General features: G+C 40.9%; 3 protein-coding genes across 6 annotated transcripts; all 3 read left to right on the forward strand.

Annotated features, from left to right (window-relative positions):
* Positions 1–154: 154 nt before the first annotated feature.
* On the forward strand, positions 155–4,294 carry ndufs8b (NADH:ubiquinone oxidoreductase core subunit S8b). 2 transcript variants are annotated; one of them, XM_047334582.1, is made up of 7 exons: positions 155–258; positions 1,531–1,585; positions 1,675–1,740; positions 1,842–1,931; positions 2,469–2,641; positions 3,250–3,378; positions 3,786–4,294. In XM_047334582.1, exons 2-7 carry the CDS (start codon positions 1,531–1,533, stop codon positions 3,915–3,917), a joined length of 645 nt encoding a protein of 214 aa, XP_047190538.1. In that variant the 5' UTR covers positions 155–258; the 3' UTR covers positions 3,918–4,294. The 2 variants fall into 2 exon arrangements, with proteins under 2 accessions (XP_047190538.1, XP_035504953.2); XM_035649060.2 differs by lacking the exon at positions 155–258 and adding an exon at positions 295–433.
* Positions 4,295–6,023: 1,729 nt separating this feature from the next.
* On the forward strand, positions 6,024–9,022 carry ran (RAN, member RAS oncogene family). Of its 2 annotated transcripts, none has more exons than XM_035649057.1 (7): positions 6,024–6,127; positions 7,019–7,070; positions 7,213–7,297; positions 7,780–7,905; positions 8,035–8,222; positions 8,330–8,500; positions 8,651–9,022. In XM_035649057.1, the coding sequence occupies exons 2-7, from the start codon at positions 7,032–7,034 to the stop codon at positions 8,693–8,695; spliced, it is 654 nt and encodes a 217-aa protein (XP_035504950.1). In that variant the 5' UTR covers positions 6,024–6,127; positions 7,019–7,031; the 3' UTR covers positions 8,696–9,022. The 2 variants fall into 2 exon arrangements, with proteins under 2 accessions (XP_035504950.1, XP_035504949.1); XM_035649056.1 differs by having other exon boundaries at positions 6,059–6,168.
* Positions 9,023–11,434: 2,412 nt separating this feature from the next.
* On the forward strand, positions 11,435–26,383 carry stx3a (syntaxin 3A). 2 transcript variants are annotated; one of them, XR_004796208.2, is made up of 12 exons: positions 11,436–11,851; positions 18,308–18,382; positions 18,473–18,572; positions 18,982–19,056; positions 19,200–19,270; positions 19,422–19,530; positions 19,606–19,679; positions 21,066–21,200; positions 22,006–22,116; positions 23,631–23,746; positions 23,949–23,992; positions 24,095–26,383. XR_004796208.2 is itself a non-coding variant. In XM_035650845.2 (11 exons), the coding sequence occupies exons 1-10, from the start codon at positions 11,822–11,824 to the stop codon at positions 23,712–23,714; spliced, it is 864 nt and encodes a 287-aa protein (XP_035506738.1). In that variant the 5' UTR covers positions 11,435–11,821; the 3' UTR covers positions 23,715–23,746; positions 24,095–26,383. The 2 variants fall into 2 exon arrangements, 1 of the variants encoding a protein (XP_035506738.1); XM_035650845.2 differs by lacking the exon at positions 23,949–23,992 and having other exon boundaries at positions 11,435–11,851.
* Positions 26,384–27,265: the final 882 nt, after the last annotated feature.

Below are 27,265 nucleotides of genomic sequence, written 5' to 3' on the forward strand. Positions count from 1 at the left end.
TCTCTCTCTCTCCCTCTCTCTCTCCCTCTCTCTCTCTCTCTCTCTCTCTCCCTCTCTCTCTCTCTCTCCCTCTCTCTCTCTCGCTCTCCCTCTCTCTCTCTCTCTCTCCCTCTCTCTCTCTCAATATGACAAATCCATGATGCATATTGAATCAACTTCCCTCTGTCAAACGACGGAGGCTGCTATAGCAACAAAAACTGACCATTTATAGAATATATGTCAGTCGCTCAAACATGATTCATAAAACATGACATCAGGGTGAGCGGTGAATGTATTAATGATACAATGATACTTTTGCTTGGTGTAGGAAATACGGCTTGCTGTTTCCTCACTTAGACTTTGAAATTAACAAGACGCACGTGAACGCAGCATAAAGGCAACTGCGCAGTTCAGGGTCTACAGTTCGCTACTGCTCACCAAACACTTGACAGAGGTGAGTGTCGTTAAAGATGATCACAACGATGAAATGGTTACTGTTCACGATTATTTTAGGCTTAAGGAACAGGAACCGTATTGACTTCATTAAGCTGTCACTTGTATTTTGTTAAATTACCCCAAATTAACTTGCCTTTGTAACAGTGATTGTAGTATAATATATTATATTACAATTGCCAACAATTTGGCACGACGACCATGTGTTATCTAAATAGATTAAAGTTAATATCTAGATAAGGCTCTGTGTGGTGGTGTTGCTAACTGAGGATCCACGTTTTAATAACGGCTACTTAATTTGTTATGACGCGTCAAGGCGGTTGAACAGTCCGTATCAGAACAAGCATCCGTGTAACAAATCTGTAAAGGAAAGTATTCAATCAGGACGTTTGCATAATTACAGCCTAATCGCTGTTAGTTGCTATAACACCATGTTAACGCCACAGTAAAGTCATCTTATTAAAATGAACCATCATGTATGTTACAGTGTGCTTACATATGGTTTAATCTGTTAACAAACTCTTGCCACATTTGACACAATACAAATAGCAAACTCGGGCCAATTTTCTATTAGTATTGAAGAGATAAATACTGGCTGCTGGTCTAGTAATGGCTTCTAACAAAGCTAATAAAAACATTTTGAACGCTCGCTCATCGTAGAAACTCGATTCGCCGTCGATTCATTCTGATGGATTGCCCTGAATGCGCCAAACAGCTGACGTCACAGCAGGGATTTGGGCCGCCAGATTACAGGAGGGTTGTGCTCAGTCAGCTGGCGGCACATGGACGCACGTCCTGGTCTTGGCCAAGTGGCTGCTGTCCTGAGACCAACCATTTGTATGAGGTTCCTGGGACAAAGTCTGCCTCAGCCAATCAACGTTTGTGATGTCATCACAGAGAGCCCTACCCTGACCCAAACCATAACCATATACAAAATGTTGGTCTCACTTTAGCAGCAGTTTGGCAAAATCGTAGTCTCCCTCCCTCCCATGCTTTTTTTTGAGTTGTAGATTTCTCTCGATCTATTCTTCACAATTTAAAATCCTCTAATGTGTCTCCACTGCTTCCGTTTGATTCTTCTCTGTCCTCTCTGCCCAGATGTCCAACGTCACTGCAACGAGTCTGCGTCTTCTCCACTGCTACTCAAAGCCTGGTACTAATGCAGGTGTCATAAAAAATATGAATCATTTCAGTTTTGCAAAAAATGAGACATTGTCACGTCACATGTGTACATATCTTCAGGTACATTTGGATATGGTCCTGGTGTCAGGAGGCCATTCAGTCTCAGCATGCAGAGAGAGGGCTACAGTAAGTGCTGCCACAAACAACGACCTCCTCAGATATGGTGGTGGAGGGGAAAACGTTGTGACATTATCATTGACGCTTGTCTTCGTCTGTTCTGCTTGCAGAGTATGTGAATGCTCTGGAGCTGCCAACAGACCTGAGGTCCATCACTGACCGGGCTGCCACGACCCTCCTGTGGACTGAGCTGTTCAGAGGTCACACATACTATGATTTCTATTCAGGCAATGCCATGTATTGCGTTAAAGGATAAGCCTATATTCTATTTTATTATTATCTTTGTAGTCAAAACCTGATGTATCTTATTCCTCTGTAAGATAGATTTCCATAAGCTATTTTGGCTGAAAATTGTGTTTTAAAATGTATTTTTAGCTTAGTAAATTTGACTTTACCAGAGGGATGTAAAAAGTAATCAATCTCAGCAGGTAAAAACACATCACCAATAAGCCAATACAATAAAGACCTTAACTTTCATTAATAAAAACCACTCCAAAGTTTGTAAGGGTTTAATGAAAGTCCACACAAAATGGACTATTCACAGTATTTACAAATCCCCAACAAATACACTATTTAATCCAATTTGGTGAGAACTACGGTGTTTTCAGATATGACACTGCATTTTATATAAATTAAAACTTCTTTACAAACAAAAGTGGCCGCGGGGCTGTACACCTCAGACAGAGCAGGGAAGCAGTAATCCCCCTCTTTGATTCTTCTGCAAATCCTCCCTTCAGGTTTGGCGATGACCATGAGTTACTTGTTCCGTGAACCTGCCACCATAAACTACCCATTTGAGAAGGGGCCGCTGTCGCCCCGTTTTCGTGGAGAGCACGCCCTCCGCCGCTACCCTAATGGAGAGGAGCGCTGCATTGCCTGTAAACTGTGTGAGGCCATCTGCCCTGCTCAGGTGAACAAAAACATATTACATTACATGACATACATCACACATCAGATGTCTTAAAGTACGATATAGAGACGACTCGTTATTTTTGTTTTTAAATTTCAAAATAAATCCTAGATTTAGGTGGAGGTTGTTGCATAGAAATACAATTTGCATTGCAAACACACAACAGCTCTTTTCGCTCTCTTCATTTTTGTCTTCACTTTCTGAATATTCTGATCTGTCCTCACTTTTTTTTCTTACCTATAAATGTTTTTTAAAAAATTCTCTGGAAGCAGCATACACAACAAATGTGGGATGCCAGAAGACATCAAATCTAAGGGGGGAAAAATATTCTTAAAGGTCATGTTCAGGTTCATATTTTTAATTTGGGTTTCCATTAGAAAAGCTTTACACCCCTTATGGGTACGGTGTGAATAGTATTATCAGGGGTTATCCTTTATTATGTCAACGCTGCGATTTAATTCTACGGACTTTTGAATTCATCCCAGTCCTTCTCTAAATTAATCTCACAGTACCTGCTGCTAAGGCTGTGATTACCTCTCAGCTGAAATCCCTGTCTGTCCCTTCTGACTCGGTTTATTCTATTCACTTCCTCCCTATGTTGAACCTAGGCCATTACCATTGAAGCTGAGACTCGGGCGGATGGCAGTAGGAGAACTACACGCTATGACATTGATATGACCAAGTGCATCTATTGTGGCTTCTGCCAGGAAGCCTGTCCTGTTGATGCCATTGTGGAGGTAAGAATAAACTTGGACTGTATTCATTGTGTGGAGTTGAACAAAGGTGGGAGAAAGAATTAATAAATTTTGGTTTCGTTTTCCACTGCTACTGTCCACTGTTATCTTTGAGGAACCACTAAGAGTTCATCATGTTTCATAATTTTTACTGTTTGCCACAAGAACTGAGGTCATGTCATATGCACAGTTAAATCTGCATGTGGAAATACAGTAGGATGGTGATGCAGATTGTTAACCTTAACGTTAGGAGAACACAGACATTAATGTATGTGCACATTTAGACCTACAGATCTTTAATTTCTAAGCTAAGATGGCAGGGGTTATCCTGTATTATGTCAATGCTTTTCTAAGTGTCCCCGTTGTGGGATGAATAAAAAGATTATCTTATCTTTTAATCTCTTCGTCAGGGCCCAAACTTTGAGTTCTCCACAGAGACCCATGAGGAACTGCTGTACAACAAGGAGAAGCTGCTCAACAATGGAGACCGATGGGAGGCTGAGATAGCAGCCAACATACAGGTAGACTACCTATACAGATAGACTGACTGTCGTATCTGATTCCACAAAGATATGTCAAACGGTAAAATGATGTGTTCTATGCACTAAAGATATTACTAGCAGTTTTACAGATATTCAAATAAGTTACATAAGAGTTGTGAATCCTTGCAGCCAACATAAAAATGCACAATTGTGTATGTCTTGTGTTTTAAAGATGGATGATATTGTACTTTATGATGATGATGATTTTAAAAGCTGTAACCCATGTAAACTATGCACATGTCTGTGATGGACTACTTTCTGCTGGTCTGTAAAAAGCATGGTTTGTCTTTTTAAATTGGTTGGACATTTCTTAAATAGAATATTTATGTACTGTTGACGCTATTTAAGAGAGTGAAATAAACCTGGTTTTAAACTTTCATCTGTTGTATTAAAACTGGTCCTGAGACATTGCTAACCTTGTTACCAAATACATTGTGTTTCCTAGAATTTAGTGCAGTTGTAAAATAAAAACTAAAATCAAATCAAAACATTCCATTATGATGCAAAGGGGATTTCATCCCTGTTGATGCAAAGATCAAGGGCACACACACTCCTGTGATCTGTGACCTCATCGCATATAACAGGGAGTGAATCCTACCGGAATCCCATTTGAATTATAGCAGACACAGAGGCAAGACACTGAGCTTCTGGTTGCACAACTTCGGAGGTATGTCTGAGGCCGACTAAACTGCATTGACAACACAATAAGAATAAGCTTGTTTAATGGTTCACCAATTTGCGCATGCTTATTGTCAAGTCTCCTGGAATTCCAAATCCTGGAATGGCGAGCAACGACGTAACATCTTATGTATTTTTTTTGATTTTACATTTTAAATGCTGCGTTTAATTTAAATCGGGTTAAGGTAAGAGTTAAGGTAAGAGTCAGTTGTAGTACCCTGAATCAAACCACAACTTTATTCGGACCTATCAAAATGAACAATATATCTGTTTTAAAAGTAAACAATCACTACATCTACCTCGCTTATTTCTGAAGGGACTGAATGAGACTTAATAATTAAGGTTATAGTAGAAAGACAGTTATATTTACATTACCTGGCATAATGCTGACAGTCAGACACAAGCACTGGAGCAATGGAGTTATGACAAAGGCCTTTAAACGTATTGTTGTTATGAGTATTGAGGATTAGCTGACGACTAGCTAATAGATGTTGTACTGCCTACCTGCTTACACTGTAAAATGCAGTTGTTTGGCACTCCTCTCACTTGGTGGCGGTAGTGTCAGAAGTGTAAGTCTGTTTGTTTCCACCGAAAGAAAGAGCACAAATGTATGAAGAGTGAAATTTGTGGGAATGAGAGCGAGTTAAAGAGACATTTTTAATATAATTTTCCAGCTCCTCTCCACTCTAATCTTTATCTCCCTAGCTGTGAACATTCGGCAACATACACACTAATGCTTAAAAGTTAGGAGGGGCTGAAAGTGTTCACTTCATAAAAAGTTCAATATTTTAAAAAGGTATGAAAGTTTAATGATACCTTGAATGTCTGAAAGATGTGGAACAGAGTGTGTAGCTGAAAGTATGAATGAGTAGATAAGAACAAAAAATGCATTCATAGTGTGATAATGGAGTCATAATGGAACGCAGCATCTCTAGAGTTCGCATGTCGTACACATTTTGATGGTAAGAGCGAGCTCCACCAATCAAAGACGTCGATGTTACACTTTCGATAGATAGATGAACTTTATTGATCCTGAACTGTAAAATTCCGGTGTTACAGGAGCAGGTATCAGTCACACAACACACCTAACAAAATGTACAAAAATATATATATTATTTATATATAATATAATATAAATAATTTAGGATTGTGGGTAGTGTTTTCTTCAAACAAGGTTGATATCATGGATGGGCTTTTTCACTTCCGGAACCTTACTGTTGAGTTCAATAAGAGATGAAGATGTTCAGTCCCCGTTTTTAAATGACACTGTATGAGGTGTAAAAACTGAATATACAGTATATCTGAGAGAAACTGTGTCTCCGGGGTCGAACAGACGTGCTGAGTCGTGCTGTGTGAATACCAGGCGATACCACGATGCTTGCACTAAATCTCCAATGAGGTGTTTTCTTTTTCCTTTTTTTAAAAATTCCGCTGGGGTGGTCACGTGATAAGGGCGGAAACTGACTCATAGTCCACGCTGAATCTCCCGCGAACGCAGCCATTTACTCTTTTCTCTCCTCGCCGTAGCACCGGTGAGTCTCTATTTTCCTCTCATCGCGGCCCACCTCGTACCGTAAGTGGCTGTTTCTCGGGAAAGCGGGTTAAAACAAGAGCAAACTTCACGCTAAGCTTTTGGGTCCGTGTGGCGTTGCATGTGGGAGCCACGTGAAGACGGAGAAGGCGAACTAGGCCGTTTATTTTTTCCTACCCTCCCGTGCTAGCTCGCAGCTAATTTAGCCGTTAGCTCTAAAAAAGAATGGCTTCCATGCTGTGCTGGCTAAGAGGTTAGCTAGCACAGCGTTCCCTCGCCGCTTTGTTCTGGAGGCCCGCTTTATTTCTCCCATCAAGTGTATTTACTGTCATTGACAAAGACTAACTGAAGTGAGTGGAGCCAACTCGATGTGTAACGCGGACCCCGGCCACGGCCTGGACACGATGAGACGGCCGCTCGGTTCGATTGTTCCAGTCGAACAAGAAAAAGTGCGCTCGCGCTTCGTATGGCGCATTCAAACTGACGGCAGTTAGCTTTGTTAGCTAGCGAGCAACTGCTAGCTTCATGATACGCATTCAAAATGCTGCAGTTGTTTAATTCTAATTCACCACGTAGCATTTTACGTGTATGTGTTACAACCCCGACGCGTTCAGCCGCTAACACAACAGAAACACTACACGTTAACGTGTCGGACCGTTGGTCTGGATGGAACATGCTAGAAGTGGCTATCGCTAGGGAACATGGACCATAACGGTTCTATGTGAAATAAAGCGCCCACGTGACGTCTCTAAAACGCCGCGGGGTTCGCCTCTGTGTTTTACCATCAGATAAGGTTGTTGCTAACAGAGTTAGCTTAACACTAGCGGTGACCGGCCAACCTGGCCGGGGACGAGGAGCGTGCTAATCATCCCGCCTTGTTTTGTTCACGCAGATAACTCACAACCATGGCTGACTCGATGGCAACTTGTGTTGCGGTGTTCAAGGTAAGTGTTCGCTTGTGAAACTACGACTGTCCCTTTACCCTGACTTGTAGACGGACTACGTGTTGTTTTTTCCCTTTTTGCGCCAGCTGCACTGAACCAGTGTTAACCAGTCTTAACCGATTGTTCTCTCTGTCTCTCCCAGTTGGTGTTGGTAGGAGATGGCGGTACAGGAAAAACGACTTTTGTGAAGAGGCACATCACAGGAGAGTTTGAGAAGAAATATGTTGGTGAGTTCCACGTTTTGAAGGGAATGACTTGTCCATCTCTCATCCACTGTGATGCTTTATTCTTTATTAATCAGCATGTACAAACCAATCTGTTAGCAGACCTGGAGCTGCGGGCACCTGCCCCTGACAAACAACTAGTGTTTCCACTACACGCTTTGTCCACCAGGGAGCACTGACAAGTTGACTGTAATTGCAAAGTGTCTTGTTTAACACATCTCGGTGTTAAAGTAAATAAAAAACAAATCTAAGAAAATCTCTTAGATTATAGCTGGATTCCATTAGTATTCTGGTCTTTTTACAACGGAGAACCTTTCTGAAAGGGGAAATCTAATCCAGAAAGGTGATATAAGTGACATTTCAGCCATTCAACTTCCATCCCCACTTTTATCCTAAATGATTTCTATAAACATCTCCTCGTTTGTGTTACTCTGTCCGTGACTATTTTCCCTCTAAGCAAGTTGGTTTTTTTTCTTGTCTTCTAGCCACTCTGGGAGTAGAGGTGCACCCGCTGATGTTCCACACCAACAGAGGACCCATCAAGTACAATGTGTGGGACACAGCTGGGCAGGAGAAGTTTGGAGGCCTGAGAGATGGATACTACATTCAAGGTGCTTTTCACATTCCTTAATGTGCTGATCTGGTTGTTAAACCATGAACGGTTTCTCCAGTGACTATACATTTAAATGTAACCCCCCCCACTCTGCACAGTGTGGTAAAATGTTTTTTTCCCTCCACAGCTCAGTGTGCTATCATCATGTTTGACGTCACCTCTCGAGTCACCTATAAGAACGTGCCTAACTGGCATCGTGACCTTGTCCGTGTCTGTGAGAACATTCCCATCGTCCTGTGTGGCAACAAGGTGGACATCAAAGACAGGAAAGTCAAGGCTAAGAGCATTGTGTTTCACCGCAAGAAGAATCTGCAGGTAATGGTTTGGTCCAGGCCATGTATATATTAGTCAAGTGTGAATTATATAAATCCTTGGTGTTTGGTGTGAACAATCATCTCTGACATGCACTGCTCTGCCTCCAGTACTACGATATTTCTGCCAAGAGTAACTACAACTTCGAGAAGCCCTTCCTGTGGCTTGCAAGGAAGTTGATCGGTGATCCCAACCTGGAATTTGTGGCCATGCCTGCCCTCGCTCCTCCAGAGGTCCAGATGGACCCAACACTTGTTGCTAAATATGAGAAAGAGCTTCAAGTGAGTATTACCATACATGAGGAATGTTTATATTATTGGCTATATGTTTTAAATTCTAATCTAGCAACTTCTTTGCCTGAGGTAAATACACATGAACAGAGTCAGCTGGGCACCAATATATAAACAATTCTATTGTCTCCCACTCTCTAGGTTGCATCACAAACGGCACTCCCAGATGAAGAAGATGATCTCTAACCTGTTCCCTGTAGTTTCCCTCCCCCTCCCAAACGTGGACAGGAAGTCGTTGCCCCCTTTACTGTAAAATCCCTTTTCAGATTTTTTTATTTTTGAATTTTTTTGTTCGTTTTAAAACTAAGAAGAAAATAACTTGGTGGAAAAGTTGTGGTTCTAATTTCACTGTATAAGACACACACCCTACCCTAGTGTTGTTGGCATGGCAACGTGCTACTCATCATCGCCGAGCACCCTCCACTGCACTTACCCAGCTCACATAATGCTGTTGTACGGTGTACTGGAAACACTAAGGGGAGTTAACTTTGAATAAAAACATTCTCAATAGAACGTCTGTTTGTTTTTAAATCCCTTGATAGCAGAGCCTGAAGGTCATGAGAGGCTTTGTCAGTTAATCACTAGTAGACATTGTGACTAACCCTCTTCTATTGAAGTGTCCTGGTTAGCCTTGACAGTGTAACAAAAATATTGATACAAATTTAATTTATTATTAGATTTATTATTTACACCTTTGTTGTGTGTATCAGTGTTCCACATAGCAGTCCTTACTGACGCAATTTGATATTAAATTGATACAACATGATAAAGTCTACATCAGGTTTTCACAGAGGGAGGGGGTCCTCCCTGGGGGTCCCCTTAACCATATCAAAGGCGGTCTGGTGAATTGTTGGGTTTTTGCATTGGCCTCTGGAAAATAAACAAAACCGCAAGTTAACTGAGGAGTGCCTCATCCCAAACTTTGTCTGAGTGGAGGCCCACAGCCTCAAAACTCCTGCTCTATGGAATAAAAGTTCACCTAACTGCAACAAAAAATTGACCTCTATTATCTGCAAGTGGATAGTTCATAACGTGGGGAGACAATTTCAACTATTTGAATGGGCAACATGATAATCTTATCTAATTTGGATGAATTGACCATTTAACAAGTTAATTGAATATACATTTGTTCAGCAAAGTAGATCTAATACGACATGGCCAGATTAGTAAAATGGCATTTGAGCCGAGGCCTCAAATGTCCAAGGACCCCTGTGTTTCAGTTAGTTTTTAACTTAATAAAAATGCAATTGCATGTCCCTGGTTGGCAGCTGCGCTGTTGATGCCATATCCTCTAGAGTTGATATTTGTATCTTGTGTTTTTAAGAGCATTGTCATTTCACCATGCTCACTTGGTACCTACCACAAAGGAACTGAGCCCAAAACCTGGGGCTAAATTATTATCATCATACCTTCTTTTATCGTCTATTTCTCTCTGAATGGCACCACAATTTACAAACTGAACAACATGCCGCACTGAAGACTTGAAACTAGCGCTTGAGACCATAAACTCCTCAGGAAAAATGTTTATTGACGTTATGAATCAAGTGACAAGTAGAGTCATTATCGTCTTTTCGTAACCAGTGGGGTCACCCTCTGCTGGTCACACAAGAAAATGCGGGTTTCAGGCACTTCCGCATTGGCTTCACTTCCCGGACCCGCGGGCTACGTCCATTTTTCATATCAGTCTATGAAATACACATTTCGAACATGATGGGGGTCTATGAAAGGGCCTTTGATTGTAACCTGCTCAGCAGAGCAATGACCACCAGGTGTCAGTCGTGCTCTTTCATTGACAGCGGAGTGGCCGTTCCCTTCAGGGTTAGGTAACACTGACGCCTCACATCCTCCACTCTGACTTGTGCCTTCTTCACACCTGGCGGCAACTACGGAGCTGGGTTAGAATACAGCAACGTCATAGTACCTCACACATTTGCTAAATTATTTTTCACCAATCAGACATGGTGTTAATAACTGCTCATTCTCTGCCCTAGTCATATGCGGCAGTAAAACCTGTCTTTATCAGGTCAACTGGGAGCCAGAAGGGGAAGTTTGCAACAGTGACACCGAGCTCTAAACATCCTATCATAACATTTACGTTGACTAGAGTCGTTTCAGTCAACCTCACAGGTTTGGGTGGTGAAACTGAGAAACTACAATAAGAACACACGAATGGCACCTTGTTGAAGCAACCAGGCCTGCTCAAATAAAACAAGCATTTTAAACATGCAGTTCAAGAAAAGGTAGATTATTTCCTTTATGTGACCTGACAGCATCACTAACCACTTCCACCTTCTGCATAAATACGGGCAGTAGCTCTGACGTAGTTAAAGGGATAGTTCAGTGATTTTGAAGCGGGATTGTATGACTTAAGCATAGTTAATATGATACCTTATGGAAATGGTGATCAGCGATATAATTTAACGGAGTTTGGAGGGGAAATGGAAGTAGCGTAAGTCTCAGTGCACTGTTGCAGAGGGGACCAACGAAAAACGTATTTTTGGCCACATTTTTTTTAATGCTTACCTAAAAAAAATCCGTTCAATTGTATGCTGGAGGAAGTACTGTCTGGCGGAAAACTAAAGCAGGGAAAAAATACGTCCTCCAGCATACAGTTGAACGGATATATATATATATTTTTTTTTAAATGTGGCGAAAAAGACGTTTCTCGGTGGTCCCCTCTGCTACAGTGGGACTGAGACTTACGCTTCTTCCATTTCCCCTCCAAACTCCGTCAAATGACATCGCTGATCACCATCTCCATAAGGTAACATATTAACTGTGCATAAGTAACTCATACAACCCCACTTCAAAATCACGGAGGTATCCCTTTAAAGAGTTTATTATTCCCACAACACCTTAATGCATCACGGGCGCAGGTGGCTCAGGGCGTGGCTTCATCCCTCGCGCACGGACGGGGCTTCGTCCGCGCATGCGCGAGCCAGAAAAGTGCGTTTCAGAATGATTACCGTCCGACGGAGGGACAGATTATAGGGCTCTCCACAACTGTTGTTTTAATCCCCCGGCCGAGGAGATTTAGCATAGAAAAAAACACTGGTTTTAAACCCAGCAGCCATATTGTATGGAAAAACGACGGAACGGCTCCTCTGGTCAGGAAAGGTCTCTTCCTCGGACACCTCTGTCAAGAGTTTGGGGGAGTCTAACTTTCCGTCTTGCTGGCGGCGGCTCTGTGTTGGGACTGCGAGCTTCACAGCTGGCGGAGGAATCCCCAGGTTTGCACCAGCTTTGAGACATTTTTGCACAATATTCTGGTTCTCGCTTCGGTGTGAAGGTGTTAAACTGACCGTCGGCAGGATGAAGGACAGATTGGAGCAACTTAAAGCGGTAGGTGATGTCCAGGATATGTGAAGTTTGCTTGAACCGTCTTTGTTTCTGTTCTCTGATGAGCCTGTGAAAAACGTGAGACTTGACATAAGCCTTTCCCCCCATTTTCTATTTCCACTTCTAATTAATCCGTTGGGACAATTGCTTGAAACAATCATATTATCCTTTTTAACCAACACCGCACACAGTGATGACATACCTCGTGATGTGTGCAGTGAACTGCAGGTTGGTTCAACTCATCAGATATTATTTTCAGTTTGTGAGAGATATGACAGCTGATCGTCCAAGATGATCTGAAGTGTCGTGTAATCAATGGTGCAATTCAGCTTTATTATAAGAGAGGCTGAAAATGACAATGACTCACTATTTTCATTTGTCATTAAAGCTAAACTTATGACTTTATCCTCACAGGAAATCAATATCTGAGTTGTTTATCAAACAAAAACTATAACATATTCTCCACGTTCACCTCCTCAAATGTGAGCATTTGTTATTTTAATGTCAATGACAATCAAACAAGTAGTTGGAAGATGTCCTCTTGGGCTTTGGAAGATGTTCATGGCCATTTAAAAAAAATTATTATGACTATACACTTAGAAACAGGGAAAAAAAGAAAGATATCAGATGTATAACAATAGTGAAAATATGAATTAGTTGCAGCTGTAGTTTCCATCACGTCTAAATTTAAAAAACAATAAACATATAACATAATGGTCAAAGTCCAAAGATGAGAAATGGGCACAGGACCTACTGACCCAGGCTCCGCCGCCCCAAATACCTCATTCTTATGTCCTAGGTCATTTCAGTCAGATGATTATGATTATTAAACCGAGTAATCGTTTGCAACATTCACCTTTTCCTCTATTCACAACTGAGTTAATGACCGTGAATCCACTTGCAGCCCATACAGGGTGAGGCCCTGATTCTCTCTTAACCCAAGTCGGGATGTGTTGCTATAGCTACTTGGAAACTGCTCACCAAATATTTGCCCCCCCCCCCCCGGCGTCTGTATCTCACACAGCTGGTTTTCTTTTCAGGGAACTGTAGTGATGATAGCAAGGGAAGTAGGTCAATATGTTGGGAAGTTGGGAGTAGAAGACCTGTAAAGTATATATATACTGTATATATAGCTGTTATGTGTAAACACTTTTTCCAGCATGTACCCCTCAGTTTCTTTCTCTTTCTACCTGATTCACATTCATCTGCAAATATTCGCATGAATGATGGCTCATGCACCCCAGCGTGACTACGTCACCTGACATACTGTACATGCGGAGAAGTTTGGGAAAGAGGAGCAACGGGAAACAACGATAGAAGCTTAATCTGCGCTTCGGCTTTGTGTGACAGCTCAGGCTGTTATAATACAGCTGCTTGCTCAGAGCACTTTTTGACAAAAATACCAAGATCATACCAAGGTTGTAACACGGCTTGACAGCCTTTGAAATGACCTGTGAGGAAAGCTGCAATGACTGAAAATTATTTGGCAACTATTTGGATAATTGGTTAAAAAAAAAATCTGTACATTTTTCAAAAATAGAAAAAAGACAAAGTGATAAGAATTCCAAACATGGTCAGGGTCACGCGTATCAAATGTGAAGATTTGTGGCTTTTCTCTGTTTTATCATTGCAAACTGAAAATCTTTACGGTTTGAACTATAGGTCGGACAAACACTTTTCACTATTTTTGGATATTTCCTAGACTACATATAGACTCTTTGAATATAATCATAATTTACAGTCAGACTAAAGGCCTTCGTCAATGTGACAGTATTTTTTTGTCATTGTTCTGCCTCGTTTTCATTTCCCTCACAGTATTTTCAAATGTACTTTCAGTCAAAGCGGTGTCGTCCCTGGTTTAGATTGCTCAATGTTTCCCCTCATGCAGGACTGGCCTGGTGTGCGAACTCTGACTTCTCCCTCCCACATGGCTCAGATACAGTATCAGCAAACTGAAAATCGTAACATCACTAGCGCGGCTTCCTCTGTGGCACACAGGGTTTTGAAATCCCTTGTCAGATTTCAGCTTTGCATTAACACGAGTCCTGGTGGAGTATTTTGGCTTCTGTCACCATGCTGCTGCAAATTCCGACCCCAGGTCCCTGTCCTGCTTCTGGGATAGCTATTCACTTATTCTCTTTTTCATCCTATGGGAATGGTAATGCACTAGGCTGCACCTAAAAAATGGTTTGGTAAGCTGCTGATTTTTATGTCAGATTAGTCTATAAGATGTTAAAGAAAAGAAAAGAAAGAAAAACATTCAGTTTACAGGAATTATGACACAATACTAATAATACGACAAGTGTACACATTACTACCTCCGCCATGATGTTATGTTTTCATCCCGGTCCACTTGTTTGTTTGTCAGGTGGTTTGTTTGTCAGCAGGATTGCGCAAAAAACTACTGAACGAATTTCCACGGAACTTGGTGGAAAGATGCAGGACCAAGGGGCCAAGTAAAAACCCATTGATTCTTTTGTCCTGGTCCAGGAATTTGCTTTATCTAACATTGATAAGGCATTGTAAAAAAATATCAGACATATTCAGGGGGCTGATCTCTACGAGCGTGTACAATTTTCACAATGGAGATTATGATTTTGTGATCTGCATTGTTTTGCCGGCTTAGCTATGAGGCTTGATTGAATTTGAAGGGCACTGTCAGGCCTTGGTGGAGGTATGCGCTGTACTGGGTGGATCCCTGTATCCAACTAAAAAGATGTTGTCTTTTATTCACAAACATATTCCTCCGCTGTCCTGTGTGCTGCTGGAGTTCAGTGGAAAGTGTTATGCCCAGGTTCTGTTTCGTCCTTTATGATGGCTGGAAACAAAGTCTGCCGGTTTATCAGCTCTCAGTTTCCTTTAGATGACGTATCACGGGACAGATAAGCGAGCGAGAGGGTTGGCCCTTGTGTATATAGAGTATTGTACATGATAATGAGTCATAGAGGTCACTTTTATTCGCTCCAAGTTGTATTGTTTGTGTGTGCATGCTCAACTTCATTTTACCATGTGGGTGTAAAGGCTGACACAATGAGCTCAGTCTTTTTTACTTGCTTGTGTCTTTTAGTGCCTTATTTTCTCTATCCATTGGTTTGATCTCTCTTAACTTTGTTTCTCATTTGATATGATTTCCCTGAATGTACAGTACAAAAACAGAAGTATAATCGGAGCACCGATGAGCTGGTGTGTTAAGAGAGGCAGTCAGTTTTATGACCATCTGGAATTATCTGAGGCAGAAGGGGACTCTATCTTCTGCAGAGTAAAACCCTGTCATGGCCTTGTTGAGGGGAATTATGCAACAAGGCATATGGTGCTTTGTATGCAGAACAAGGGCAATTAAATGTTTTGTATAAAAGGGTCGAGCCTGTATCCGGGGTGTCAAAATGCTATCTGCTGGCGTTTTTCATGTTTTGATGGTTACACAGTCTTAACATAACTTGGCCTGGGATTATGGCGTTTGTGCTGATTTTGGTTAAAAACAAGACAAGAGACCAAGAATCTAATTTGCTGCTGCACAAGTTGACTCTGTGAATTAACATCTTGGCACAGTTGCACAAATGGTATTAAATCCAGTTTGTTCACTATCGCTATATTTATTTTAGAAAATATGCTGATGAGAGGGTGTGCGTAACTTTCTCCTCTGCATTAAACAAAAATTGCACAAAATGCTGTAAAATTCCAGTGAGTCACGCGTTGATCTAGTTCATGAGGTCACGGACACCTTTCAGACATTACATATCTTATGCCGCTTCTTTACAACTAACCATGAAGGTTATACTGTTTTACAACACTTACAGCCAACCCCAATGCAGTGGTCCAAAACAGGATGAATTATTCCTAAATATTAAAAGCAACACGTTCAGCTCCACTTCATGAATTTAAAAAGAAATGTTGACTATGTAGACAAAGTCACTGCCTGTGTGTGTGTGTGTGTGTGTGTGTGTGTGTGTGTGTGTGTGTGTGTGTGTGTGTGTGTGTGTGTGTGTGTGTGTGTGTGTGTGTGTGTGTGTGTGTGTGTGTGTGTGTGTGTGTGTGTGTGTGTGTGTGTGTGTGTGTGTGTGTGTGTGTGAGTGAGAGAGTCCCTTTCCCCTTATTTTTGCTGAATGGGAGACACTGGAAGGAAGTGAGGGCTTGTTCTTATCTCGTTGCCACAGAAACGCAGCGTGAGGAAGCATAATGTGTCAACCAGAGACTCGAAAACAAGCAGCGTGACGGCCAGGGAAGTCTCTGTTCACCAGTGTTGATAGTTACAGCAGGCTGAAACAAATGGTCCACGCTGCATTTGCAAGTCAAATTGTCGACGAGGGCTAGAAGGGGTTGGAAACAAGTTAAAACTCAGAATTTTAACAGTTGCAGTAGATGTAGAGCTGCAACGTTGATTCGTTGATTTACGGGAAGTCTATTTATTTTCATTATATTTTTGATAATCAATTAATTATTCAACCAAAAATGCAAAAAATAACTAGTTCCAGCTCATCAAGTGTTGTAATTTACTGTTTTTATTCATCATGTGTAATAAATTCCAATTTTTGTGAGTTCAGACTATTAGACAAAGTAAGAAAACTGAAGCCATTGCCTTGTCTCACTATTGGTTTAACATTTTTTAGACTTAATTATAAACTGAATCAAAGTTCTGGTTCTGTGGTTCTTTTGAAAAATGAATGGATTGTGCATTGTGAAACCCAATGAGAAACCGAAGAAACCTTAAAGTTAAAGAATAACTTTTCTGTTGCAGCGTTAAACTAAGTGTTGCGCTCATATTTAATGTGATGACTCGTTGAGAGATTAAGGCCAAGTCAGGTGATATGATATATGGGAAGTTGACAGGTGTGTTGACTAACAGAGAGGGATCCAGGAAAGGAGGGAGAGCAACTGTCCAGGCTTGAGACTCCTCGTCACCCATTTCAAAACTGACCCACAAACGTGTGAAGCGATTGGTGGGTCAGCAAAACTCATACGTCCTTTGGTGCACGCATATTTGACTTTAAATGCATAGGTAATTAGAAGGGAGGGAACAAATGGAGCTTACCGTTCCCTATCAGCCCCCTCCCCCTCATGTCGTCACTGCACGGCCCTGTGATACTGTCTGTTTACTCTGCACCTCAGCTGTGGTTTCTTGAAGTCAGTTGAAAACAGGTTGAGTTCCTGGAGCCTGGCCTCAGTCCTTTTCCATGTAAATATTCACCAACAGTGCTGAGCTCTATGTGCACTGCCCTGTGCGTACTGATTGTCCCTTGTGGCATTTTGATGACGTCAGCCGAGTGAAGCAGTCTGATGAATTTATTTGATGTGGGTTGAGGTGTCATGTACCGAACTGCAAACCCGGAAGCACTTTCATTAGAATGGCCTTCAGTGGCGGCTTGTGGTCTAAATGCTGGTCAGCGTCAAGTTCAAAAATATTAAACTTCTGGGAAACACTTTGTACATTTGGACATGAACAGAAGTTGGTGGTTTAATTATTACTACAGAATCTTAGCATGATGGTGAGATGATTTAAAGTGTTGATTATTTTGAGAATTGTGATAATTCTTCAAACATCTAGTTCAAATCACGCATCTGCCTATTTTCACGGCATTTTATTTTTTCAGTCTTATCACACAATTAGAACAATGGTTCAACATTTGGGGAAATATGATTGCTGTTTTTGTATCAAAAGTCTAAAGTTTTTTTTAAAAGCTGCTCACCAGCACCACCAAAGTTACTGATATATTTGATATATTGCCAATAATATCTGCCAATATGAGCCTTTCACAGAAATATCGTTATCGGCATTAATGTTTATATGTGCTGATATAAAAAATATATCTTTACATGTATTTTTTTATTTTACTTGATTCAAATTCTCTATATTTGGTTGTATTAGTTTTTTATTATAGTGATTCATAATCCATTTAATGGTCTAACTGATATATATCGAACAAAATATCAAGCCTCCATTACATTCCTTTGTTATAAGGGTTTGAAAACGACATCTTAGGAATCTTTGCCAATTTTTTATTTATTATGTATTGGAAATGGTTTACTCCCATAATTGGTATCCAAAAAACAATATAAGTCAGGTTCTAGTGCGTATGTCATAAAAAAACATGATTTACTACTATTCCATACAACAGCTGGTTCGTTCTATTTTTCTTTAAAGGCATGGGAAGCTGTTTGTGTAGCAGCTTGACATAACAAGATAGTGCATCCTGCATGGTATCAAAAGTAAAGTAGGAAAGAGTAAAATAAAATTGAAGATAGATAGATAATTACAAATAATTGGCATGAATGGCTGTACAGGCACACACATCTGTCGGCTCTTCTGTTTTTTTTTTACATGTGAATAAACCTGAAATCCCGAGGTGGTGATGACATCTTTTAAACTGTGAGCTTCAGAGAAACACCCCTCGCGTGCTCTGTCTGGCCAGCCGGACTCGCTGGCATCAGTCTGATGCAGTCTTTACCTTTTTATTCTCTTAGACGTGTGATCAAGATGACGACGAGGTGGAGATTGCTATCGACAATGCAGCCTTCATGGACGAGTTCTTCTGTCAGGTGAGCGTCACTATCAGTGCTTCAGTGTGTGGGGGGGATGTAATTCTTTCGGATTTTTTTGTAATTTTGTATATTTCATATGCGTTTCAGATTGAAGACATTAGGAACAGTATTGATAAAATTGACAGCAATGTGGCTGAAGTCAAAAAGCTCTACTCGGTCATCCTGTCTGCTCCCACTTCAGATCAGAGTAAGATGTCTCCCACCACTGCCAGCTTTCCTTCCTGCACCTCCCCTCTTTTCTCTTTTATTCACACCTTACTCACTTATGTATTATATTTATGGTGTTTTTCTGACCTAACCTCAACCTTTACCATTGTTATCCCTTTATAAACTGCAATCCCTTGCATTTTTTATGGATTTTTAATTCAAATTGAAATGTTCTTTCACCATGTAATAAAACTTGATTGATAACCTAAATTTATAACTTGAAGTAATGTCAATATAAGATGCCAGCTTTGCTGAATTGAAAATATAAGGGAATTATGTTTGTGTAGCTTTCTGAAAGACAGCAGAATTGTTTTTTGGAAATAAGTGGCTTTTTATTTGCATTTTTAACATTCTTGTTGCGGTTTATTGTCTCGTCTCCTCCTTCTCAGAAACGCAGGATGACTTGGAGGCAATCACCAATGACATAAAGAAGATGGCCAACAATGCTAGAAACAAACTGAAGAGTGAGTCTGCCTCCCAATACCGCACACAAACGCACTCGCACACACAGCCTGTCAGTCAAAATATTGGTAATGTTTAATGGTTTTAATCTGAAACATTAGCATTAAATGACAAAATGATGTGATGTGTATTGGTTTGATTCCAGCCATCGAGAGGAATCTGGAGTCAGAGGAGCAGGAGAGGGTGTCAGCCGACATGCGGATACGTAAATCGCAGGTAAATGATCTGAAGTCTCGGGTGGCTGTTGAACATCTGTTCTTATGTAGAAATAAAAGCATTTTTCACATTCAGTAAAAAATTATAACGGCCAGCAAGGACAGGGGCATAACATTACTGTGAATAATATTTTTTCCTTGTCACCTCCTAGCATGCGGTGCTGTCCAGGAAGTTTGTGGAGGTAATGACAAAGTATAATGAAGCCCAGGTGGACTTCAGGGAGAGGAGTAAAGGACGTATTCAGAGACAGCTAGAGATCAGTGAGTGACAACACAGCCATTAAGTCACAGGATGGTCTGACCTTAATATAATGTAATTTACCCTTTTCTTTCCAGCTGGAAAAGCAACCACAGATGAAGAACTGGAGGAGATGCTGGAGAGCGGCAATGCCGCTGTGTTCACTGCAGGGGTAAGTGTGTGTGTGTGTGTGTGTGTGTGTGTGTGTGTGTGTGTGTGTGTGTGTGTGTGTGTGTGTGTGTGTGTGTGTGTGTGTGTGTGTGTGTGTGTGTGTGTGTGTGTGTGTGTGTGTGTGTGTGTGTGTGTGTGTGTGTGTCTGTGTGTGTGTGTGTGTGTGTGTCTGTGTCTGTGTGTGTGTGTCTGTGTGTGTGTTTCTTCAACAGTACCTCAACTATCACTTTGTCTTGACACTGATCACACTGTGGTTGAACTGAAGAAAAAAGGCAAGTTGTCAGTCCCTCATTAAAACTCAAAAGGCCTGTGTCATCAGGTTAAAAATTAGCTGTGTCTGAGCCTATTGGGCTCAAAGTCAGTTTGCTTTGTTGTGGCTTATTGAGCCCTGTGACCCTCATCAAACAGATACAACAGCCAAGTGCTGATTCTTCAAAAATAAAGACAAATGCAAAGACAAGGGGACCCTTGAAGTTAACTTTTCGGGCCAGGATGCATTACATTATGAATGAGAACAAATGCTCAAACACTGGTTGCAAGAAACATCCTGACACGATGACCTTGGCTGCGTATTGTGTTCTATTGCTTTGATCTGCACGAAACTGCTGGTAAAACGAAAGTGCATTTCAACTCGTCAGAAAGCTTCTCTGTGTGCACAGGATTGTTTCCTGTACAGCTGGTAAAGCATTTCTTGCACTAGCACACTATTTAACTTGACATTCTCATATGTGATAACAACAAAATTCATTTTAAAATCACACCAGAGCATTTTTAAATAAATGCAAATGCCAAGGGAGAAAGGTGAAAGATAGCGATGTAATAGTCTCTGTCCTTCAGTTTGCTGTGGTTTTCCTACTATATTGCTGAATCTAAGCTGCAAATGTGCACAAGTCCCTACATATCCTAAAGTGACCAACAGCTAGTATAGTGACACAGCATGAATGAAAGAGAAAGAAAAGAAAGAGTTTAAGTGGTTCAGGCTTCCGATTAACAATGTACTTAAAGTAGCTTGGTATTTACACAAGTCACTACTGATGTATTTAAGGTTTTAATTTGTTAAACATAAAAAGTTTTTTGGGGAAAATCAAATTTATATTCTTCATTATGTCTAATTTTGGTATTGATAGCAAAAATCAAAACACTATCCAGCTGCACTTGGCCTTTAAAAGCTTTAAAAGACACATTGGAGGTTGGTTTGGTTTTTCTTGTTGTTGTTTTTTTTGGTCATTAGGCTACACAAAGAAGGTTTTATTAAATTTGATTTCCCTGTAAAACAGACATGAGACTTTTCATGGGAAGAATCTGATTAATTATTCTCTTCATTAACGTTCGCGTGTTCACGTCTGTGCGTGTAAAGATGCTCACAGTAAACTTCTCGCCTCTGCAGATTGTGGACTCTGGGATTTCTAAACAAGCCCTGAGTGAGATCGAATCCAGACACAAAGACATCGTCCGTCTAGAAAGTAGCATCAAGGAGCTGCACGACATGTTCGTAGACATCGCCATGCTGGTGGAGAGCCAGGTACACTCCTCTACCCTTTTTGACCGGCCCTTCAGTTACTCTAGGAACCTCACACCTTATTCATTCATTCAATCACTCTTTGCATCCGTGCTGGACTTTTCTCCCCTGGCTTTGTGTTTAACCTCGACTGTATTCAACTCTTTTTCTCCTGTTTATTTTTTTCTCTTCCCATCACTGCTGTGGCCTGACTATCAATCTACATCTGCTTCTCTCTTTTCCAGCTCCATGTCTTTCTTATACATCTCTTTACATTCTCCGCCACCGCCTTTTCCATCTCATCACCCAATATTGATGGAATCAACATTATAGCATTTAGTAAGATGTACCAATAAAGCATCATTGTAGAACAAACTTGACACTAGAATAAGTACACACACATTGATTAATCAGTGACTGTATGTAAATAGACTCATGAGTATAACTACATATTTCTTGCTGCTTGCATGCTTTCTGAGGGAAAGGCTTGTTGGAGGTAAGGGCCGCGTCACTGTTTGCTTGGAGTTTCTCTTCTCAGCTGTCTCAACCAACTTTTGACTTTCACCATGTTTCAATTTAAATTTTTAGCTGTAAGAGGGTTTGCTCCAAAGAAATTAGGCACTATCATAAATCTGAATGTTTTGCCAGTGACATTTAACTGTCTGTAAAAATATTTTTTCTCAATAAAATCTCCAGAAACTTGAAAGTATTGTTCAATGAAACTCAATAAAACACATGTTCCTCTATGTATCTAATCCCATCAACTATTTTCTGTTCTGCTTGTTGACTTTTTGCTCGGTATCTCACTGGTTGTGTCTTTTTTTTTTAGGGTGACATAGTAGACAACATAGAGCAGAATGTATCCAAGTCAGTGGACCATGTAATGGTCGCTAAGGAACAGACTAAAAAAGCTGTAAGGTACCAGACCAAAGCACGCAAGGTAATGTAATTTAGCCAACTGCTGCCCCAGTTTGCTTGTGACCTCTTCCTGTTTTTTTCCCGCCTATTATCCAGACACAGTCACACTTTTTACACTGTTTGACACGGCGTGTGCGGACAGATCACACTCCCTCACCCTGTCCACACATTGCCAATCGTGCACAACTGTTTCATTCTGTGCACTTCCCTTTTCATTTCTCTTGTTCTGTTTAACTTGTCGTCCTTCTCGACACCACGCCCCGCGTTAGGGTGGAATGATTGAGAGGATTGAGAGCAACATGGACCAGTCAGTGGGCTTTGTGGAGAGGGCTGTAGCAGACACTAAGAAAGCTGCAAAGTTTCAGCAAGAGGCTCGACGTGTGAGTGCCCACATGGTCAGGATCAGCAGGCTGGTTTCCCAAAAGCAACAGGAAAGGTTCTATTTGAGCTCTTAAAGTCGGATGGCGATGACCCTGACATCAGTGATATACAAATTTACATAATGAAAAAAACCCTGACATGGACTTAATTAGATACCTCAGGATAAAGATGGAGTCAGTTCACAAGTCTGATGTTATTAAATGTCAGACTGAATATGGACATCAAACATCAGAGATGCCCCTTGCTATACTCCTGGTAGATTCTTTGTAACATAAACAGCATATTTCTACTATTTACTTCTAGTTCATCGCGATAAAAAGTCAAATGATGACTGTTAGTGAAATTTTGTTTCACTGCAGTGTTTTTAGCATCTGATAAACCCTCAGAGTCATGGATCTGTTACTCAAACGTCGCGGGTGACATTTCATCTCACCAGTACCTGATCTGTTGGTATCGGAAAGTTGGAAACAGCTTTAACTCAAGAATGCTTTTTGGAAACCTGCCTGACACCATGAAGACCATCCCCACAATCGAGACCCTGATCTTCACCTTGTGACCTGTGATGATCCCCCCACTCCCCCATCTGCTGTGTTCCTGATCCTTCACCCTCTGGTTCTCTGTGCGTTGAAAACGCCCCAGTACCCCCAGTACCAAGACCACCTCCTCCAACCTACTAAAACAACCACACACAAACTCACACACACACATTTCACACATTTCACACTTAACTCTTTTTTCCCACTTCTTTCTCTTCAGTTAACTTTATCTCCGTTTACAGATTCCTCATGGTGACTCCATTTTTCTTATTATTCTTTGACTTTAGCTGTACAGTATATGAAGAAATCGTGTGAACCTCTGTCTGTTTCAACATGTGTGAAAATAAGTGTTGAATTGACACTGGATTAACATAAAGTCAACATTGTTGTGCCAAGAGAAAACTGGTTTATCCGACCTGAGCGAGATTGATGCCCAGTGTTTGGCTGGTTACAAAGCAACACAGAGAATTCATGATGTTTGATATGGCCGTTGTTTCCATACTGTATACTATACACGGATATTAGAGCCCGAACGATTTATCGGTTGGCTGAGAATGTAGCTAATGTTGTTTCCCCATGAGGCTGATCCTGATGGTGCTGTATTGGTTGTTCCCAACAGAAAACGATCATATTAGTGGTGGTTGTGGTGCTGTTGCTGGCTCTCATTATCGGTCTGGCAGTTGGACTGCAGCCAAAATCATGAGCGACATTGTCTGAGTAAGACGAGAGCTGAGGGTGAGTAACTCTGGAGCAATTAACTGCTTTAGTGCTACACTGGTTGTGGGTACGATGTATACTTTTGGAAAAGGTTTTTCATATTTATTTTCCTCAGGTGTGCGTGTGTGTGTTTTCTCTCTATCCGGAGGGCTTACTTGAGGTGTGTTTGTGTGTATTTGAAGTTATTGGGTGTGTGTTGTTTTTTTCTCCTATTCTGCAGCACTCGCCTCTGGTTGCTGCTGAACAAACAAAGCAGAACTAGCGGTGAGCTCTTTGCACACAGTTTGAGCTGGTGTTTGGTCTGTGGGCTCAATTCTCATGCACCCTGTTCACTAAACCTTGTTCTCTTTATGTCTCTCTCTGTAGAAGATGGTGATTATTGGTGCAGTCTGTGCTGCGGTTGTTCTCACTCATCCTCCTCATCATCATCCTAAAGCAGCACCTCTGTGTCGCTACCATCATCGGTTTATTCATCATCACTCCATCCTGCCCTCCATCGTCTGGCCTGCCAAAAAACATTTCACACTGGTCACTCCAGATGGATCATATTTCACCCACAGATGTATGAATCATCATCCTTGAACTGCACCAAGTGTCTTTAGCAGAGGAAGGCTTGGTGTTTCATTTGAGGGTTTGGGAAAAAAGGGGACCTGCAGGAACATAAAAAAATATTCCTGAATTACTTAACCAGTCCCCTCTGAACCATCCTTCTTGGTCTGTGTGGGTTTGTTTGACTCCCTCCGCCCGCCTGGACAGTTTGAGGATGCTCTGCTGTAAAGGAGGAAATGAGACTGGAGCTGACATGAGGTTCAATACCTACTGGACAGTGTGTGCGGGGGAGAAAAAGGGAATTGAAAAATAACTGTTCGTAATTCCACGCGAGTCACTAGAGATTTCATTGTTCAGCACTCAATGCCAAAGAATCAGCCTGGAAATGTTTGCCATCAGAAAGTTAATTAAGTCTAGACAAGACCAGCAAGATTCACCTCGCCTCAACTCTCTTTATTTCTTTCGTTTATGAGCCTTGACACATTTGTGATTGAAAAGCTAGCTACTGTATACTCACTGTAACAGGGTTGTTGGTTTTTTAGTTAAGATGAGTTTCAGCACTTTCACATTTCCAAATATGACATATTTCTGTAATTTAAGCTCCGATGAGGATATAAATAATATAAGTATGTTTTGTGTTATCAGTATGTAGCCCTGAATATGAAGCAGTTCTTTATAACTTGAAGAGGATCAGTACGCTCACTTAAGATTCTTCAAATTTGTAGTGGACGGCGGTTCTGATTTAACATATGTGAAGGATGATGCTTATTCAAACACATTTCATTGACGGGCAGAGCAAAGATGAGCAAACAAGGAAAGTGCTCTGGGGATATACTTGTTTTCCTTGATAGAATATTTATCTGACCATAAAAATCGAATGTTCTAATGCCGGTTGATGGAAATAGACACTGGTAGTAACACAAGTGACTCATCTCCCAAAAGAGCTCAAATATTTTTTGTATTTATTATACGTTTGTGATGAAGTGTTGCCAATAAAGTCACACATACAGGACGAAGTGCAAATGGAAACATAGCCTCCAGTATGGTCTCAGTGGCAGGTGACTCTTTACCACTGAAATGCATTTCCAGCCGTATTGTAGATAGCATTATAATATTTCTACTATTAACACACAACGCAGTTCATTAGGTCATGGGAAACTAATGCAATTTCTAATATCACGGCCCTGTAATAAATCCAATGTTTATGAAGGTTGTAATGTTCAGGTTTGGGCAAAAGAGTTTGATATGTAGGTTAAACTCAGTGGATATTTGGAGGCCATATGTTTGTGCTTTTGAATTGTGTTGTGTTATAGATAAGAGGTGTGTGTGTGTATGCCTGCCCTCACATTTAAACGGGTACTACGCAATGCAACTCAACAGTACCACTAAGTACAACTTCCAGAAACCTTCATTTCACCCTTTTCTTTCTAATTTTAGTCCATATTTTCATAAAAGCTAAATGACTGAAGTAAGTACATTAGTTTACCAAATGAAGGCTGGATAGCTAGCGGGGCTTTTAGCAGTAGACTGAATTAGTTGTGGCTAGATGTTCCTAATAAATTGGCAGCTGAGTTTAATTCTGGCTGGTCACCATCATTTTTAGCCTTTTATTTTTTGGTGAAGGGGGAAAAGTGTCAAATCTACAGTGTATTCAACCACAGTGTGCACATTGTCATCCCATGGCTTTAATCAGGTAGTTGAAGTGGCTGATTCCAGCTGTGCATACAGGGACCGTATCAGATAGACTATTTCCTCCAGTCATCAGAGAGAAGAGGCAAGATGATCCATACAAATCTACAGGTATTCACCACATGAGGGGTTTTGTAGTGCGACGACATACTAGAATTACCATGAGAGCTGCGATCACTGAGTGAAATCTTTGTCTTCATCCAAACAGAGCTCGTTTGATACTTGTAATTGTGTCTGTGAAGGAAGCACTTGAGATCGAGAGGCCCCCTTGATCTTTAAGCCAGTTTCTTTCCACAGCTGCTCAGTCACAATGCTTCTTTCTATTCAAGAGAGGGGTGGAAACTAAAACTGTCAGAGACTGTCTTCAACTTGACTGCCAATGATTTTTATGGTGATTAAAGATTTTATGTTTTTTAACGACTGGTTGAAGAGTGTTTCATTGCAGACTCAAGTTCGTCTGCCCTGCTTTCCTTTGTGGGTGGCACAAGGTAAATATGTAACTATTTATTTAATGACTGCATGTGATGGAGGAACTGGGAGGTTTTTACTTTTTTTTTTATGGATACTGATAGTTTGTGCCGCATATTAATCACTTAATCACAGAATTAAGTGCAAAAGAGGAGGTAAGTTTTTATAAGCATGTCCACACACACACACACCCACACACACACACCCTCTCTGACCCTCTGTTCTCCTTTTGCTCAATCGTTTCCTTAAACCGTTGTGTCCATGGATGTGAGTTGTTGTGTTGTGATTGGCTGGTTTGTGTTAAGACCCATGACTCGCAGCCTAACTTCTGTGATTGCCATCTTGTCCAAATCTACAGAAAAAGATGATGATTACATTGTGCTGTTCCATCATCGGGATCGTCGGGTTCTCCTATCTCTACAGCTTCTTCTCATAAAAAGGTCGTTCACAGGTAAAACACCATGCATCAGCCTTCTGTGTTATGTATTCTCCACTAGCTTACTGTAATGTTCAAATCACGTTATTTATCTTTTTTGTCTTTGTGTGTTATTTCTAGGCAAGAGACTTTCTCCAAGAAAAAGGGCATTTCCTGAGCTGACCCCCTATCTTTACCTAGACCATTATCTGAATCACTTTGGAAGACTTACATAAAAAGAAATGTGTACAAGTATATTAAAGAAAATAACCACATCTGTCCTGTGCACCTACCACTCTATTAATTATTTGATTTTAAATGATTTTCTTACCGTATGTAAGTGTTTTAAAACGTGTTATAAATGTGTAGATTGTTCTTGGGCCTGTCTGTTCACAATGATTACTTTTTGATTTGAT

The sequence above is a fragment of the Scophthalmus maximus genome, chromosome 9 (assembly GCF_022379125.1).
Source record: "Scophthalmus maximus strain ysfricsl-2021 chromosome 9, ASM2237912v1, whole genome shotgun sequence".
NCBI lineage: Eukaryota > Metazoa > Chordata > Actinopteri > Pleuronectiformes > Scophthalmidae > Scophthalmus > Scophthalmus maximus.

Excerpts from the sequence above, each read along its gene's own strand:
- ndufs8b (XM_047334582.1), top strand. The coding sequence starts at position 1,531 with ATGTCCAACGTCACTGCAACGAGTCTGCGTCTTCTCCACTGCTACTCA. Across the intron at positions 2,642-3,249 it reads AGGCCATCTGCCCTGCTCAG|GCCATTACCATTGAAGCTGA; the intron begins GTGAACAAAAAC and ends TGTTGAACCTAG. Across the intron at positions 3,379-3,785 it reads CTGTTGATGCCATTGTGGAG|GGCCCAAACTTTGAGTTCTC; the intron begins GTAAGAATAAAC and ends TCTCTTCGTCAG.
- ran (XM_035649057.1), top strand. The coding sequence starts at position 7,032 with ATGGCTGACTCGATGGCAACTTGTGTTGCGGTGTTCAAG. Across the intron at positions 7,298-7,779 it reads GTTTGAGAAGAAATATGTTG|CCACTCTGGGAGTAGAGGTG; the intron begins GTGAGTTCCACG and ends CTTGTCTTCTAG. Across the intron at positions 8,223-8,329 it reads ACCGCAAGAAGAATCTGCAG|TACTACGATATTTCTGCCAA; the intron begins GTAATGGTTTGG and ends CTCTGCCTCCAG.
- stx3a (XM_035650845.2), top strand. The coding sequence starts at position 11,822 with ATGAAGGACAGATTGGAGCAACTTAAAGCG. Across the intron at positions 18,573-18,981 it reads TGCTCCCACTTCAGATCAGA|AAACGCAGGATGACTTGGAG; the intron begins GTAAGATGTCTC and ends CCTCCTTCTCAG. Across the intron at positions 19,680-21,065 it reads CCGCTGTGTTCACTGCAGGG|ATTGTGGACTCTGGGATTTC; the intron begins GTAAGTGTGTGT and ends TCGCCTCTGCAG.